At 44.4% G+C, this 18,699-nt stretch overlaps 1 protein-coding gene across 1 annotated transcript; it reads right to left on the reverse strand.

Annotated features, from left to right (window-relative positions):
• Positions 1-268: 268 nt before the first annotated feature.
• On the reverse strand, positions 269-5,102 carry LOC123449932. Its single transcript, XM_045127302.1, has 7 exons — positions 3,431-5,102; positions 3,237-3,327; positions 2,984-3,141; positions 2,831-2,882; positions 1,700-1,779; positions 1,478-1,571; positions 269-1,396 (listed from the first exon to the last, which is right to left on the reverse strand). The coding sequence occupies exons 1-7, from the start codon at positions 4,634-4,636 to the stop codon at positions 804-806; spliced, it is 2,274 nt and encodes a 757-aa protein (XP_044983237.1). The 5' UTR covers positions 4,637-5,102; the 3' UTR covers positions 269-803.
• Between the last annotated feature and the right edge of the window lie 13,597 nt (positions 5,103-18,699).

The following is an 18,699-nucleotide window of genomic DNA, read 5'->3' on the forward strand; positions in this document are numbered from 1 at the left end:
CAAGTCAGTGCATCATCAGGGCAAATAATAAGTGAGGGGATCTGGCATTGCAATACATTCCAGGAGGGAGGTAAAAAGGTCAAGTCCATAACCATACCCAGGCAGGCTGGTCCCTGGAGTTGGGGATCCCATCAGGCCCAACTGCAACTGCACCATCCACATCCATGCATCATCTAGATGAGGGTGGGAGGAAGAGGTCCCCCCACACCCACCTGACCATGTCTACCACCACCACTGAAATGGAGGCGTCAATGTGCACAGTACAACAACAACAACAACAACAACAACATTAACTCAGTCACACAACCAAAACCAAACAACAAATCAAATGAATCCAATATGTGCACTCCATCCTGGAGATCGAGCCCTAGCTAGCTCCCCGCCCGCCCCGACCGACCGGGGCGAGGGAAGTCGAAACTGGCCAAAAACATATGTTCATCCATTCTCTCCTATATATTTACGGAGGGCTCCGGAACAACAGAGAAAACAAACATCATCAAGAGGCCTTGGTTGCCCAGACCCCATCACTAGGGCTTGCATGATTCAGCCAAGGAAGAGGGCCTGGCTACTGCTACAGCAGCATCGTCGTTGCTGGCGGGATCTTGGAGGACCACCCGGGCTACATACAACTTATGGTCCACAAGCATGTTAGCACAAGAAACCAGCCATGTGATGTGACGCTTTGTACCGCAACAGTATATCTGGACGAGCGTCAAGCTCCAGCCAGCCAGGCTTCTTGAGCCGGCATGAACTCATGAGGCGCCGCCCCTTCTGGTGAAGCAATGGTGAGAGAAGACGCCATGTCAAACTTGCACCGGTAAGCCGTAGTTCTGGAATGACCTGATGTGGCCATCCCAGCTTGCGGTGACTATGACCTGGCCCCAGGCATGTGTGGCTGCATTCTGGCAAGACGCCTTCAGGAACTTGTACTGCGATTTACGCAACGTAGATGCCGTCGCTGAGTTGGACGCCAGATGCTCCTCCGGCCACGTGGCTGATCCCCTTGGAGCAGACTCCGCAAGGAACGCCCTGCTAAGAGTGAAATTGCCCGATGGCAACCGGAACATGTTATCGTCTTCAAGGCAATCTTCAGTCTGGCAGCGTGATGTGATGTCCTGTATGTCGCAGAGGTCGCCTGAGACTTCCTGCCGTAAAGAAGGGATGTTGCAGGCCAGTGAAATGGAGTTCCTTGACTGCGAGGCGTTCCACGGTATGGCAATGGAGACATCATTGCTGAAAAACCGCTCGTACGACCACACTGTCTTCACGCGGCTTGTGACTGGGGCAAGTTGGTTCACATGATTCCACATGTAGATACGGGAGTCGTCACTAGCAGAGATAATGTGATCTCCATCTGGGGTAAATGATGCGGCAACTTGGCTTGAACTTTGTAATCCTGAGAAGAGGAGATAGAAATGTGAACTGCAGGGTCACGAATACTATGAGTTACCCCAAGACAAGAAGAGGGTGCCAGTACCTTTGTAGTTGGAAATTACATGAACCCCATCAAGAATGCGAACTTGTGAGTCACCAGATGTTACCATCAACTTCTTTGGATCAGATGGGCAGTACTGTCAACACAAGTTTGAAGAAAAGGGCAAATGTAAGAATCATTTGTAACAATAAGTAGATTCCAAATCTGTATCACACACACACAAAAAAAAAGCTCTTGTGCAGCCAACAGATATTAAGACAGTACCTGGAAACCAACTATTCTTTTAAGTGGAGACTTCTTTCTGCCATTCAGAGAGACCTGAGATTCCAGTTCTAGACGATTTTCTGTGTAAAAAAGGAAAATACATTACAATTAAGATAACATTTAACACTTCAGCATACTAAAAAAGAAACATCAGATAAATAAATTAAGACTCTTTGTGTTCCACAAAATCGATCAGGTTAACAGTTAACAATTTGCTGCCTTACTAGCAAGTTCAATTATGTTTACTATACTGCCTTTTCCAGGCATCCTAAACACTGAATTGATGGTATCACGATTTAAGTACTAAATATGAACTCCTAACACAACAATGATAAATATAAGGTGCCATGTGTTCTCCGAGGTCTATATATAAGCAGGACAAAATTACTCCAAAGGAGCATTATAAATCTTCCAGGCATCCTAAACAATGAATTGATGGCATCACTTTACCTACTGTTCACTCATGGACAGAACAGGAATACCCACTTTTGGAAATGTAGAATTTTGACTGGATTTTTCATTTTTTTCTATTTCAATCTTAGAAGTTGTAAATCCACTCCTGCCAAAACAGAAGCCACTGTTGCATTGCATTAACATGACAATGATCCTATTAAGTAATATATTGTCCACAGCACATTCCACCTATTCAGCGCCAAATATACACGCACTATTTCTTTAGTTTCCCGGCTAATTTTCCAACTGTTGGATGCCTATATTCGTTAATGGCACATTTCTGTTTATTCACCAGGACAAAGAGGGGCGTAAACAGGGAAAACGGAAAATAAGGGAAACAACTGTTTCATTAGCGTAGATGAAAAAACTCTGAGCATTATCTTCTTTCTAATAAAATCAAGGAAACTACATCCATAAGCACAAACAGGATGACTTGCGTAGCAACTAGAGGATAGCAATAATCTTGCTTTCGCTATTCTTGTACCGAGGACAAAATAAGGTATCCCTATCATTACTAATTTGCATATACATCTTTGATGTCCTCATGAAAGCAAACGATATCGACACATTAACAAACAAATGAGGATGTCGACTGAAGCTACTATTTCCAAAATCATTAGTTTGCCAATCATCAGGAAGTACAACTCAAATCTCACAAACAAACCAACTCATGATTACCTGATGCATCGTAGTAGCGGCAATTTCCTGTTATGGTCCCAACCACTACCCCCTGAATAGAGGAGCACCAGCAGAAATATAAGCATCTCAGTGAATCAAACAACAAATGGTCACTTGGTAAAAACAGACTAGTACAAGGAAATTCAAGCTAACCTTTCCATCAGGCCGGTAACAGACTGCGGTTATTATCTCCTTGCTATTAGCCCAGTCTACAACTAGGCATTTACGGACATCCCAAATGCGAACCAATCCGTCGATACAACCGCTGATAAAATAATTGTCACTCGTAGGGTGAAACTGAACGCATGTCACTGCATAATAGACAACAAAGTTGATGTCAGCATCATATGCTGAAGAGCGGCAGGCTGTAAAATGCATTAGCTCAGGTGTGGGAGGGAGGTATTACCATAGTTATTGTGGAAGAAAACCTTGAGAGAACTATTGCATCCGACCCGCCACAATCGAGCAGTTTTATCCATAGAAGCAGAAAGCAAGTCCTGCACAAAACCAAGTGTAGGTAGATGATTAGATGAGCATATAACAACATCTGTAGTAGAGCCTTCGAGTACATGGAAAGGCGCTGTCTGAATTGCCACTCACCCCATTTTTGGACCACGAGAGATCCAAGATGGCATCATCATGCCCATAGAATTCATGCACAGGGACCTGAGACAGCGCAAAGGTCCGGTGAGGAATCACGACGCAGGCCGGATCTGCTTGCCCCTTTGAACTTTTATCCTGTTTGTTCTTGGTCCCTTCGCTGGAGTTGACAGGGGCCAGTTCAGAGTTCTCATTGACAGTGAAGAAGACGCAGGAAGGATCGTCCTCGGCGAAGTCGAGCTCGTCGGGCCTGTCGCCCTCCACCACCCGCCACACCCGCACCACCCCGTCCTCGCCACCGGTGGCCAGGTACTGCCCGTCGGAGCTGAACCTCATGGCCACAATGGCGCCCTTGTGCGCCTTGATCTCTTGGCCCCTGTACACCGCTGACAATTCCTTTGACCGCTTCTTGTGTGGCCTGACCTTGACCCTGTCAAGAACCTTCCTAGAGCAGCTCCGGCAGGAGCTGGAGGAGGTGGAATTGGCCTCGTCCTCGTCCTCGGCGTCGAGGACGCAGGCGCCGATGCCCAGCCTCCGGAGCCACCCGAACCTCCGCCTCCTCCTCCGGCGCCTCGCCCTCGCCGCCGCGGACTTGTCCGGGGTGGAGGGCTCGTCGGAGGAGTCCTCCACGCGGCGCATCAGCTCGCGGATGAACGGGGAGGAGCCGGAGATCCTCTCGAATTCCGCGGCGGTGACCGTCCGGTTGGAGCGGCGCTCCCTGAGGCTCCGGAAGCTGCCGTCCTTGCCCAGCTCGTGGACCACGAAGACCGTGCCGTCGTCCAGGTTCTTGAACACGCACTCCAGGCCCTCCTCGCCGCTTCCGCCAGGCGCCCCCGCCTCCTCCGCCTCCTCCTCCCCGGCCCCGCGCGAGGGACGAGGGGCGGGAGAGGCCGGGTCCGCGGAGCCGGTGTTCCCCAGGACGACGATCTCCTCCTCTGTGGCGCCGGGCCAGGAGCGCGGCTGTGATTCGTGGGCGGGATCCAGGAGGCCGAGGGAGCGGACGAAGCGCTGGCGGCGCTCCTCCACGCTGCTGCAAGGGCCCGTGGCCCAGACCTCGAGCAGGGCCCCGGCGGAGAGCCACCCGTCGCCGTCCTCGCCGTCAAGGCGGCCGGAGCTGGCCGGCGAGGCGACGGAGGACGGCGGCGACACGACCTCCCTCGAGTCGAAGAACTCCTCCTCGACCGCGCGCGCGTCGACCCGCGCCATGGGCACCAAGCGGCCGAGGTGCTACCGCCACCAGCAGCACGCCAGCAAGAAGACAGCTTTAGCGGCGGATCTCGCGGCGCTCGGTCCCGGATCTCGGTGGCCTCCGTCCGTCCGTCCGTCGGCTCGGCTCCGCTCCTTTATGGCGCGCCCACTGCGTGGCGTCCTCTTTCTCTCTGGTGTTGGGGGCGGGCGGGCGGGCGGACGGACGATGCAGTGGTGTGGTACTGCCCCTACCCCGGCCCGGCGCTCGCTCGCTCTGCTATCTCTCGTGGGCTCCGGGTTGGGTGTCAAGCAGGGAACCAACCAACCAACCGTCCACCACACCACACCACACCACGGCAGCCAAGCCAAAAGCGAGTAGAGTATAGAGCGGACGGACGGACGGAGGGGAGGGGAGGGGAGTAGCAATAAAAGGGAGGCCAGAAAGCAGCACAGGAGCGAGGTAGGGGAGGGAGGGAGGGGAGCTTGATCCACTCCCTCGGATCGGTTGGGGTCGGGACTTCATTTCGACGATGACGGACGAATAATCGCCAAAGATAGAGAAATAGTACTATGTAAAAGAAAAGAAAATTTTCTTTTCTTTTTCTTTCTTTTCTCCCAGGAGAGTAATCGTCCGTCCAGTTGGGTTTTCATTTGTGATTATGAGAGACGGTTAGGTGACCCGTCATTGGACTTTTCAATTCAAAACGGGTTTAGAGGCCAAGTATCGTGTTTGTTTCTTTATATCTCTCTCTTTCGAGGTCATAAGTTTAGCTTGGTCTTCGTCGATCCCGCGATGATGACGACGACGACGACGACGATGATGATGCGTCGTGCAAAAAAACGATGTTTTGTAGCGATGGTTTTATTTTTGTGCGGCGTGGACCGGCAAAGACCGGGAAAAAACAATGAAGTCCATCGTCTCCAAGACTACAAGGTTTGCGCTAGTGCATCATTTCATATTTTGCAGCCCCTTATGTCTTGCCGGTCGGTGTCTCCAACACAACAAATACTGAAGACTGAAGTGACGGATGAAAATAAATCGTTGTATTGTTTTCTTTCATTTGCCGAAGAATAATCATCTAATTCGGTTTCTTGGGAAAGTGAGATGGTTGGGTGACCCCCTCAAACTCTTCTATTCAAGACAGGTTTATACGTCAAGCCTCGTGTTTGTTTGTTTCTTTCAGTCGTGACGGGCTAGAAGCTTCGCGTCATTTTCATTGATCCCACGATGATGACGTGTGCAAAAAAATGTTCTGTAGTAACGGTTGAACCATTCAATGAACCGGGGAATAGCGGCAACAATAAAGCCTAACTTTCCAATACTATGAGTATGTGTTAGTGTATATCCGGTGGCGTCTTCTATTTGACCGGCCATCGTATTGACTAAATACAATCATTTCTCCTAAACAAATATTGGAGATGGAGTGACGGCCACAATTTTTTTTTCCCCTTTGGTAGTGATCTAATGGTCTTATATTGTTTTACAGAGGTGACGGGTGAAATTCAAACCCTAGATCGATATCATATAGCTAAAATCCCAAATTATTATTAATCCGTTCATATTGATTATGTTAACTTGTCTAATTTATTCCATGCCACAGGTGAAAGAAAGACAACGGTACCACGGAATCAAGGGAGGGTTCAATCATTTGGAGCGTGCAACCCAGGTAATAGAAGGTTTATTTTCCCCATTTGAATCCCCAGTTTGTATCAATGAGGTAAATTTCTCTAATTTATTGTTGGAGAAACTATGAATTAATGCTATGGATAGAAGTGAAAGCCGCCTTTAATATAGTACTCCCTCTGCCCTAAAATAACTGTCTCAACTTTGTACTAGCTCTAGTACAAAGTTATATTAAGCTTAAGACATTTATTTTAGGACGGAGGGAGTATATAAAGTGGTACACATGTTGGAATCGATGTGTTGCATTTCCAAAAAGAAGACGTACATGTCAAATTTGACAAAGTAAATGCTGGCGATGGAAGCAGCAAGAATTTTATGCAAATAAATCAAAACAAAAACTTACTATAGTATAAAGGGTATAGGTCTAGATGACAAGTTAACGATTGAGACGTACGTAAGAACTGCGCCTGATTGCCCTCACCCCCCCTTCGCCTTTTCTTGCTCCATGGAGCATTTCATTTCAACGTTTATCAGCATTTCAATGATGAATAATCGCCAAACTCTTTTCATTCTTTTGCCAGAGAAGAATAATCCTCGAATTCGGTTTATTTGGGATTGTGAGATGGTTACGTAACCTGTCTCTTGACTTTTCTCGACCTCAAGGTTTTGGAGGCCAAGTTTCGTGTTTGTTTACATATATAAATCGTCACAGGTTAGAAGCGTCGCGTCGTTTTCGTAGTTCCCACAGTAATGATGCATGCAAAATGACTTTTTGTAGTAATTGTATTTTTAGCATGGACCGTCCAAGAATCGGAGAATTGCGACAACAAAAAAGCCTAACGTTTCCAGGACTACAAGCGATGCGTTAGTGTATCATTTATATGCATCGTCTTCTGTTTGACTGGCCATCGTATTGATTATGTACATTCATTTCTCTAGAATAAATATTGGAGACAGAGTGACGGCCATAAATTGGTACTACGATGGATGAATCATGAATCCCAGATCGATATCATATAACTAAAATCCCAAATTATTTATAGTCCTTTCATATTGATTATGTCTAATGTATTCCATAACAAAGGTGAAAGAAAGGCAAAGGTGCTTTGAGATCGGTTTTTTCCAGGTGGCAGAATTGGGATAGGGTTTAACGATTAGAAGCATGCAATATAAGATTTTTTTCCCATTTGATTCGTCAGTTTGTATCAAAGAAGTTAATTGAGAACCCTTTTCAATATAATTTTTAAATGGTGTACATAGCGAATTGACAAAGTAAATATTGGGGATGTAATAGTAAGAATTTTATTCAAAGTTCAAAGTGATAAATTAATACATAGTATAAAGGGTATAGGTATAAATGACAAGTTAACGATGGGGACATGTGTGTTGAAAATAACTCAAAACTTGTAGAAAAATATAAAGGCCTTGGTAATTAGATTTTTCAAGAAACATTTTGCTATGATGAACAAAAATTTAGTGGTAGTATTTGACCGAATATCCTTAAAAAACTATGTACCAAAAATAGATGTGAACATGCAAACAGTAACGAATATCTATCAAATCTTGTATGTACCATTGTCGTGTAAATAAAAAAAGACGTGTGTCCTACCGTTGCCCTCGCCATTCTCTGGAAGTTGTGGGACTCCAGGAACGCTCAGGTCTATCGTAACGAGCTACACACATCACAAATTACTCTTTGGAACATCATTTCGGACTTTACGCTTTGGGTCCTTAGATTTAAGGACTTTGTTAGTAGGGAGGCTGCAAGTCTTGGCGGCTATACCTCTCCTCTCGTTGTAATCTATGATGTAACCTGCCCTCGGGCCTTTTGAGTAATATATTCAGTTGGGGACTCTCCCCCCCCCCCCCCCCCCCCCGTGATTGTTCAAAAAAAAAAGACGTGCGTACCAAGTCTATACCCCAAAGTCAACTTTAAATATTTTTTAAAAATGAAAAATTGTGAATGTTTACAAGGAATGGGTTTACAGCCCCTAAAGATTTCAAGTTCAAATTCGAAACACAGATTGAGAACTAAAAAACATAAATCCCTACGTGAAGAATGTCAATTTTGCTTTTGTTATTTTGTGACACTATTCATTCTAGATTTGTCATTTTCCCCAATGTATATTTCACAATTGGATCTGATATTTTTGGGGGGTTGTAGTGACATACGTTGTGAACATTCACCAAGCAAGTTCAAGACAAATTCAAAAAGTTTAAGATTAATTTTTCAAAATTGGCATCATAGGAACATTTGAGGTGCGGTATCACCTCATACTTTCCCATATGTGAGACCGGGCTTGCCACCACACATGACTATGAATGAGTACTGAGAGTACGTACGCAAGACTACATTTTTAGGCGAAGTTATTGCAATTTTATTGTCTCATAAAATGATTTTAGTTATGAAAAGTACGTTTTTGCTACATTTCCCATCTCTTTAAATTAGGTACTACCAAGAACGGAAATAATTGTCGTGGTTTTAGTTTGATTTTGAACTAAAACCACGAGACTTGTTTTAGGTACTACCACGAACGAAAATAATTATCATAGTTTTAGTTCAAATTTAAACTAAAACCACGACACTTATTTTCGATGGATGGAGTAATAAAACTCATCCTTCACACATGTGTGCTAGTACGTCTTTCAGTGACATGTAAGAACAACTCGAGAGAGAGAGGAAGAGAGAGACTTGTAGGAGCAACATAATACTAAGATGTATCTTTTTTAATACTCCACAAATGGTGCAATGGATGTTTTGTTTTTTCCCAAAAAGAAAACTAAAGAACACAGATCCCGTAATCTATGGGAAGCTGGTCCATACAAAATCAGCACTAGTACCATATTTATATTTATATACTCCTATATGACGTGCTATCAGAGAAAGCAAGAAGAAATCCACACAAAAACTGCACTGCTAATATATTTTAAAGACCTCTTCTCCCTGGCCACGGAAATCCACGCGGAAATGATTTTTGATTTGGTTGGGAGCGGTCTGCCTGTCTGCGTCGCCTCGCGTGCGTCCTGGCCGGGTCGCACCCGGTCCGAGTCAATTGGCTACCTAGAATGGGAGTCCGTATTGGCCATTAGACAGCGGCATTTCCCATTTTAAAATCTGGAGTAGCACATGCGCAAGCGCAACCTCCGTCCGCAGCAACATGGCATCATTTTCCTCTTCATTTCTGTGTGGCAGATGCATGGATGGCGTCGCAGCAGCAGTATCATTTTGCATCTGCTGTGTGTGTGTGGTATGGTACCTGACGCTCTTCAACAGTGCGCTCCCATCCCATATCATGCAGTTATTGGAAGATAACATTGAGTAGTGGATTCCCTCCTTGTTTATTTGGTCCCATATAAATGCCCAGCCAAGCAATTGGATATCAGGTCAATCTCAGGCATTACATTGCATGTATTTGTTCTGGCTTTGTAGTACTGTATATAGACACTTGCAAAAGATATGTGAGACATTAATATGTTTTTGGTATGGAGGTAGCATGCTTTAGGACACCCCTAGACGAATGTGAGCCATTAATTCGATGTGATACGGTATTAACGATATATAAATAAATAAATAGGAGCAAGGGAATGATTTGCAAGTTGCCAAATCACGAATATAAACGAGGAAAAGGGCTTCAGAAATGTACTAAATGTTTTTATCTGGCTTTTGTTGTCCAATAGTCAAGACATGCATGGTGCTCGAGTAAGATATTAATTATTTATTCTGGCCAAAATATGTCATTTGTTAGAAATACACATATAACCACGTGGCACACGTGGTAAGCAACTCAAATTTGACAGAGTTTTTTTTAAAGAAATACACATATAAGGTAGATATCATCTAAATGCATGAGTATAAAGATATATTGATTATTAATTACTTAGGCAATCTTAGACATCTCCGTGCAAAACTACAACATGTGCAATTGATTAATAAACATTAGTTGGGTGTTCGTGTGATATCAATGGCACACTGTGAAAATTAAATTCAACATACAAAGCAAGACACAATGAGATAAAACACTAATTCATTTCATATTTGAATTTTTGTTTGATCATTCAGTGTGCGGAAATTTTTTCTCTTTTGTGTATGGTGCAGGTCATTGCGGTCTAAATAACTAGATGATACATCATATGTTGTTGGGCGGATTGGTTGCAATATATTTTTAATAAAAATTAAATGTAGATCCTTATAAGTATCATATATTTGATTATAATATAGTTGTAAACATATATAGAAAATAAGATAATATAATTTATTGGGTTATAATATAGTTGTAAATATATGTAGAAAAAATAAAATAATATATTTTATTTGATTACAATATACTTGTAAATATATATAGAAAATAAGTATCGTTTCTCATGTGTGTTAAGAAAAATATAGTGTGATTTATGAGGTGGCATGCATGTGTGGTGAGTTGGGATGTATGCATGTTGAGAAAGAATATAAATAACATTTTCCATGAATATAAAGAGAAAAAATTAGTGGGATGATGAGGTCAAACATGTACATGTTGAGAGAATTGAGATAGTGGGGATCAACTATTTACATTTATAGCATCCAACCATTTCATTACCAACTAGGACATTTTCTTTATTGTTGCATTCTCAGGGCGTATTATACTAAAATCTCGTTTTGGTATGGTTTAATTTTGTGCCATGAGTTGCGGTGCAGGTACTGCGGTCGAAATAATGCAAACTTAAAATAGACTAATAACAAGGGCAATTTTTGTTGTTAAATCTCTCCTCCAACTGCACTGGCAAGCGCCAACTGATTAAGCTGGAAGCTATGGGCAGGGCAGACGTATTTGCAAGTTGGGAGTGATACGAGATCTTGGGGTAGATACCTTTCCGTGTGCTGTGCGGGCAACTCGTGTTGTTAGTTGGCAGGGAAGCGCTTTTATTTTCTTATATTATGAGGAAGCTGGATACGTATGATCGATCAGTACGCAAGCAGTGATCGTCTATTGGTTAATCAGCCAGGGGTTTAACTAGCTATAGCTAGGAGTCCACTATCAGTCTAGCGCTAGTATATATATTTTTGTGATACGGTTGTTGGTCCCAAGTGGATTCTGACTAGTATTGTTTTCTGTAGATTAAGCATGCAGTTGTTAGGCGTGGCGTGACTTGGTTAGGGCGTGCGTATGTGCGTACGTGGATGATATATTATTGAGCGGGGTCGATCAACCAGGAGCTAGCCCTGATGAAACAAGCAAATCCCGGTTCTTCTAGTTGGTGCTGGTGTCTCTCGCGCTCTGCCGGGCGGTGCTGTACGGGACAAGGGACGGGGTGGTGGGCGCGCGCTGCCGGTCGCCGCCGATCGGGACGTGCACGCGCGTGCGCCGCATGCTCTGCCCGTGCCGCGTGCGCGTCGACCGGCGCGCGCGCTCGGCGCTCGTACGTAGTGCGTGCACTAGCAGGTAGCAGCTACCACCATACCGGGTTTGGCAGCGTTAGGCTACCTAGAGCAGACCACAGTTTATGTAATGTACATGTAAAACTCCGGCCGGCAAGGACTGGGAAAGCAGCGGCGGCGACGGGACGCGGGACGCGCATCATCTCATGCCCCGTGCCCGCGAACCCACGCAGAGCAGCTTGGCCTCGTCGCGTCGTCCGTTCGTCATCGATCACCTCTTCCATCTGTTTAACCGGCACCGGGTTGCCGATCAGATCCACGGATCACATCGTACAAGTACGCGACGCATGCACATGCAAGCATGCATGGACGCTGGAGCTAAGGCCTGGATTAGCACAAGCTATCAAGTACTACAAGGAGACGATTTAGTGGTCAAACGAAATCACACTGTTATCTCTACTATCTCTCTACATATATAGAGCCTAGGGATATGCTTTGCTTTGATTCGCCTATGACTAGCTAGACCTATGACGCACCATGTCTTTGGCTTTTCAATGCTTTTCGACCGACGATCGGCGAGACGGACGGACGGCCGGCCGCAACTGTGTTTCAACAGGAGGAAAGTTCTATGACAAGCCAAAGCCTTGCCTGCTTGGTCGCTCCTTCTCCTTCTTTCAAAGTTAACTTAATGTCTTAATTAACGTGTGTGTGAAACGAAACCACTGGGCTAGCTAGGATCAGGTCGGTCGGTCATGAGAAAGCCTAGGCCAATTAGTTATGCTCGCTCAATTAGCATCGATGCACTGGAAATTTATAATTACCAGACTGAGAGAGGGGTACGTAGGAAGGGGGCAGCTTTGACCGGACCATGGCTAGCTCCTTCCATCGGAAATCCAGGAAGGATTAGTATTTCACTTGACGTATCGTCGTGGCGGCTCTTAATTAAGTTATAAACCGTGCCTGCGCGGGTCATGGCCACGGCGTCGCTGTCGTCGTCCTTCCTTGCGGCAGGACACAACGACGGCCTCAGCCTCAGGAATGACATTCTTCACTGAAACGATGCTTGGATACGTTTTAGTCTCATGACTAAAAGTAGTAGGACTAAAACTTGCTAGCCTCATTCATGTTTAGATCCAAATACTAAAGAGACTAAAATCAAGTTAATGAGCATTTATTATCCTTCAAACCCTCCAATCCAGAACTCGCTTGTGTTAAAGGAGAGGAGTTAAATGAGGAGAGAGATGACTAATCCATATTTTAGTAGGGTTATCCCTGACTAAATTTTTTTAGTCTCAAGACTAGTTTTAGCCTCTCTTTAGTTAGGGATGCTTGAAACTTTATCCTCTTAAAGAGACTATTTTTAGTCAGACTAAAATAAGTCCCTTGAATCCAAACACCCTCTCAGCTGCATGTTCCATTCCTTACGGCGCGCCATTATTATTTTCATCTCTTGTTTTTACTCGGATGCTTCAGCGTGGCGAGTTAGCGAGGTCCACGTTTTTCTAGAAATCGGTCTCTTGTGAACAATGAATGTAATCATTTTATTAATTATTAATAAAAACCTTATAAAGTAATACTCCTTTCATTCGGAAATACTTGTCATTGAAATCAATGTATCTAGATGTATTTTAGCTGTAGATAAATTCATTTTTAATCATTTGTTCGACAAGTAATACCGAACAGAGAGAGTACATCAATAAGTTTAAAGCGATCATCTTGACAATAACTGTTGCTATTCCTATCCATTTGATGAAGGGGTGCCGAAAATCCAAGCCGAATACCAAACAGACTTTCCACCAAAGCGTAACATCTAAAACCGAAGGCCCCAACCAAGGCACAATGCCGGGTTTAGGACCGATCATCGATATAACCGGTTCGTTTTCCCCTTCCCCACCTCTCTCGCTCCCGTAGGCGGAGACAACCCAAGCCACCGCGAGCCCGTGGCCCTCATCTTCATCCTCTCCTCTTGTCTCCGCCGGGGACGGCCCACCCAGTGTGAGAGGCAACAAAGGTGCTTTCTCCCTATTGCATGGCGGGATCAACACAGGTCAAGTTGACCAGGCCGGGGCACGGCGGCGCTAGTGGCGGTGACGTACGGGGTGCTGGGTTGTCGCGTTGGTGGCGTGGAGGGTTGCACGGTGGGCGGTTTGCCTGTTGGTTATGCGGCGATGCTTGTCAGATGACCTGGATTTGGGCGGTGCGGGTAAACCTGACAATGGTTTCATACTTGAATCATACCCGTTCATTTATCTCTCAAAATCATACTTGAACCATACCCATTTAATGTCATTTTTAGCCCAACCAAAACCAATCTCATTATTTTTTCCACCCAAACCAATTTAAACCTAATACATAACCGTCGATTTAAACCCACTACATAACTATGGATTTGCTTTAATGTATATATGATTACACAAATTGACATGTTAAGAAGCAAATGAGATAGAAAAGGCATAAGTGCATCTACAACAGTTTGGAAACAAAACAAGAGGCAAAAAGGTGATAACCAGGCTCAGTGGATGACGTGAGGCTAGGAGTGGATTGAGTGCCTCTGCTCTCCCCCCTAGGGTTGATGTGTCGTTGAGTGAGCGGATGTCGGTGTCTCTGGCCTTGCATGTCGGGGTGGCGGTCTCGGATGGTGGTCCACATCGGTGGCTTTCTCACACACACCATGTCGATGGCGTCGTCTATGCCTCTTACTCATGTGAGCAGATGAGTGTAGTGGCTTGGGCTCGCTATTTGTCTTGGCAGTAGCGACATCCAGATCTACTCTAGTACCATTGGTGCCTCTCTCCTCTTGAGGACGATGTCGTGTTTTCTCTCTTCGTGTGGATAAACACCCTTGCCCATCTCAAATCAGCAGGAGCGAAGCTAAGTGTCGTTTCCTGTTCCGAGGACGTTGTCGTGGAGCTTAAGTGTTATACGCCGTGCTGTGCATGGAAAATGCCAAGGCAGCTCGAGCTACATGGAGATCATTTTCAAAATTCAATTTGCTACAGCGCAAAAGAAAAATGACTTTTTACACGCATACACATGTATAGTACATATGTGCAACATTTCACAGCATTGTACTTCCACACGTTACATACAGAAAAAAAAGACATACGTATTTTTAAACAAAATCTTGGGCCAGATTTATTTTTATTTTTGCTTTTGGGCCAGATTTTTGTTTTTCTGTATAGCCTACAAATCATATATATACCTACTAATAAAAGAAATAGGTGTTCTTAGTCCGTCATGTTATTTTATAAAAAAAAACTTGATGTCGTTAACATAAATCCATAGTACATATCAAATATTATTTTAAATACTCATATATTTTAAAAACGTAACTCAACATTTAAGATGTTATATATGGATTTTGATTAGAAAAATATGTAAAATCTGAATATGATGTTATTTTACCTGTTAAACATTTACAAATTACTATATAGGATGCAATCTTAATCAATAATGTATTATCCGTCTTTCTTTCATACCGGTACTGATCCGGATTGTGAATGAACATCTCAACAAAATAAGGATTGGAGACGAAATTGAGGATCACTTGACCGCTTCTTTGTATGTATTAAATCAACATACAAGCCGTGTTTAAATAAAAGACATGTGGAATCTTGAACTGCATTTTTGTAGTCTAACATCATCTTTATTTGGGTCGTAGGTACAAATATCTAAATTATAGACCATTTTTATAAATTAAAAATGAATGGTATTCCTTTCTCCCGTTGTAATGCACGGACCCTTTTGCTAGTAACATTTCTAAACAAAATTTCACACGTTCGTACGGAACACATATATGTTTTGGATGGATTTTATAATTCCCAAATAGGTTTTTTTGAATACCGAGTTTCCCTGAAGCTAGGTCACCAAAAATCTCTACCTATGTTAATTTTCGGCAGCATGATTGCGTGTGTCTACGCTATCCGATTATTCCAGAACCTTAAGAAAGTTTTCTCGCTACCTTCTATGTCCTGCCGTGTACTTCCGTGTGTGGTGAGAGCCTGTTTCCAGTACTTAATCAGCATAACGTACACCGCACACGGCCGTACAGCAATCATGCATGTTCGAACTAACTACTCTACTGTGTTTTTCTTTTACCTTGGAACTAAGCTAAGCTAAGCTAATCTAATGATTTCACTAACGCTAGCAGCAGGAGTAGCGTGCTTTAATCGTCCCGCTTGCATGGCAGGGGTATTAATAAGATAAGGTAAAAACAAGGTATTACTAGCAAGCAAGCGGTCCTGAGTGTCACCGACACGGAGACACGTTTACATGGTGCTCTGTTCCGTTCTGCTCCACGAAATTCATTCCACACAAAGATCGAGCCAGCAATCATGCATCCATCCGATGATGCCGCTACACAGAAAAAGGCTATTATAATCACTGTGGTGTAAGTGTGTGTCGCGCTCTAACTATGTAGCCAGAGTGCGATCGAGGGGCTTAATTAACAATTATAATTATAATTATAATTAGACGACGAAAGCATAGCGTGTGTGATGGGACATGGCACCTTCCTCGATCGGTGCAAGAAAAGCTGTGCTTGGTGGGAACACAAGTACTGCACCCCTTGTCGTCTTGCTTTGGTTCCTATGCATCGTTCTCGTCGTTCTTCTCGAGTACTCCCTCCGTTCCTAAGATCAAGTATAATAAGGTGTCAGCAGGCTGTAAGAATTAAAATATTATATTTTTGCTGAGTTAAATGAGAGAGAAGAAGAGAGAAGGGAAGCGGGCTCTTCGTGAAGAGCTAGCTCTAGCACGTGCTCCTAGATGCTTTGTGAGAATAAAAGGTGGACCATATATGATAAAAATAGTACTCTTTTACATCTAACTATTGTATAAGCTAGCTATAAGATGGACTACAAGATGACTTATAGCCAGCAGTTGACTATACTATTAACCATGCTCTAAGGTGGTGTTTTTTTACCAGGGACTAGACTAAAAAGTCCCTTTTAGTCCATAGGTAAAGAAACATGAGAGACTTTTTCTTAAGGGACTACAAACAGACTCTATTGAAGGGACTTTTTTATTTAGTCCCCGTGACTAAAAAAAGTCTAGCCCGTGTGAAAGAAACACCACTAAATATACCTCTTTAAAGAGGTTTCATTAATGGACTACATACGGATGTATATAGACATACTTTAGAGTGTAGATTCACTCATTTTGCTTCGTATGTAGACTTTTAGTGAAATGTTTTAAAAGACTTATATTTAGAAACGGAGGGAGTAGTTATTAGGCCGATTTTATTTTATCATCCCAAAGAATGATTATGTCCGTGGATCAAGGTCCACTGTCTTTGTAACAAAACTCGGGTCGAAGTATTAAAACAAATAAAAAACGTTTGAAATCAACCGGATGAATTTCGGAGGAAATCATCCGGCTCGCTCGCGTGCCACACGTCTTCGTGGGGCCACACACACCTGCCTTATCCTTTAGCGCTAGGCGAGCCGTACTTACCTTTTTTCTACCTAGCGAGATCCTTTTTCCTGCAGCTCCTCACGCCGGATGATGAAGCTTCAATGCAGCTCTCAGTGCTTCAATGGATCTCGTCGGTGCTCTCAATAAAGCACAAGCGGCGCCGCGCCCCCGTTGAGCTTGCCGGCAAGGGTGCTGCAATGAAGCTCTCGTCGGTGGCTCCCGATGTGCCAAGAACTATAGAAGTTGCAACGCTCGGTGCTTCAATGGAGCTCGCCGGCGCTCTCGAAGTTGTAATGCAGTAGCCTGGTGCTTCAATGGAGCTCTCGTCAACAGCTCCTCATGCTATGTGGCAGCGCTCAACAGCGTGCTATAAGCTGCAGTGTAGCACCCTGGTGCTTCAATGGAGCTCTTGTTGGCAGCTCCCGATGCTGCGATGTCAAGGCCGGTGGTGGCTCCAGTGCTTTGCCGACGACTACAGTAGCGGCGCAGACGGGGATTGACGCGGGGGACGGCCGATGCGATGCGGGGAGGGGGATGGGGTGTGTGCGTTGATTTTTTTTCGAAAGGCTAAGATAAAATAGATCAGACGGCTGGCAACCCGGATGATTTCCCCACAAGGCTGTGAATTCGACAGGAGATATGTGGTGGTGGCTAAAGTTACCTCGAATCTGGTTGGGCTATCTACCTCAAAAAAAAGTCGAATCACGTTGTCAAATAGCCTTGCCATTATCGTCGCCGGTGTCTTGAATCTTTATTCTTTCCTTCCAGAAATGATATTCATACAAGTTTACGGTAGTAGCGCGTAGCTTGGCAAGTGATCTTTCCCACTCCAAGAGCATCTACAACGGGGCGACTGAAACCCGTTTCAAGCATTTTGACAGACGGTTCAATCACTGAGCGGTTATAAAAAAAACGATCTAGACAGTTTTCTCAAACGGATATCAAACATTCGGACCGACTGGAACTTCTTATATCCGGCCTAAATATAGGACGAATATGAAGGCATCCGGATGCATCCGCCCGATAGGCCTACGCCACCTCAAACTATATCAAATCCACCGCTCGACCTACCAGATCAATTTGTTCTTTCCTCTCTTCTTCCCCCTCAGCAACGTCCGTCTCGCAGCTCTGCCACTGCGCGTGCTCCCCGGCCCTTCTTAACCTCTACGCCGCCAACACCGTCACAACACTCCTCTCTCCCGTCCTCGTTGTCGGGGACGTCATCGCCCGCCCGGGCGCCATCGCGGTACGTTTGACAACTCTCAGGTTGCCCCTTGTGTTCTTAGTGTTTGACATATTGTAGGACACGATTTCTTGTTACTTTTTAGGGACAACGATGAATTATGATGCTTCATTGGACGAGGAGTATGGACCAACAAAGCTTGATCAAATGATTCAAGAAGAGTTCTTCGATTCGTCGAATTCGGACAAAGAAGTGGATATGCTCATGCTCATGAGCATGTAAGAGGAAATGGGCCGGCAGGTGGATCATATTCACAACTTCAAGGGCGCAATTGAAGAAAGAAGAGTGAACAACTGGGATGGGGTTTTTGGAGAACGCTACTGCACTTTGCTTCGTACCCAACTTTTTTGGATGATCCATGGTTTTGTCGTCATTTTCACATGTGAAACTCATTGTATTTGCTCATTGTGGAGAAAGTGGAGGCTCACGATGACTACTTCAAG

The sequence above is a fragment of the Hordeum vulgare genome, chromosome 4H (genome assembly GCF_904849725.1).
Source record: "Hordeum vulgare subsp. vulgare chromosome 4H, MorexV3_pseudomolecules_assembly, whole genome shotgun sequence".
Classification (NCBI taxonomy): Eukaryota; Viridiplantae; Streptophyta; class Magnoliopsida; order Poales; family Poaceae; genus Hordeum; species Hordeum vulgare.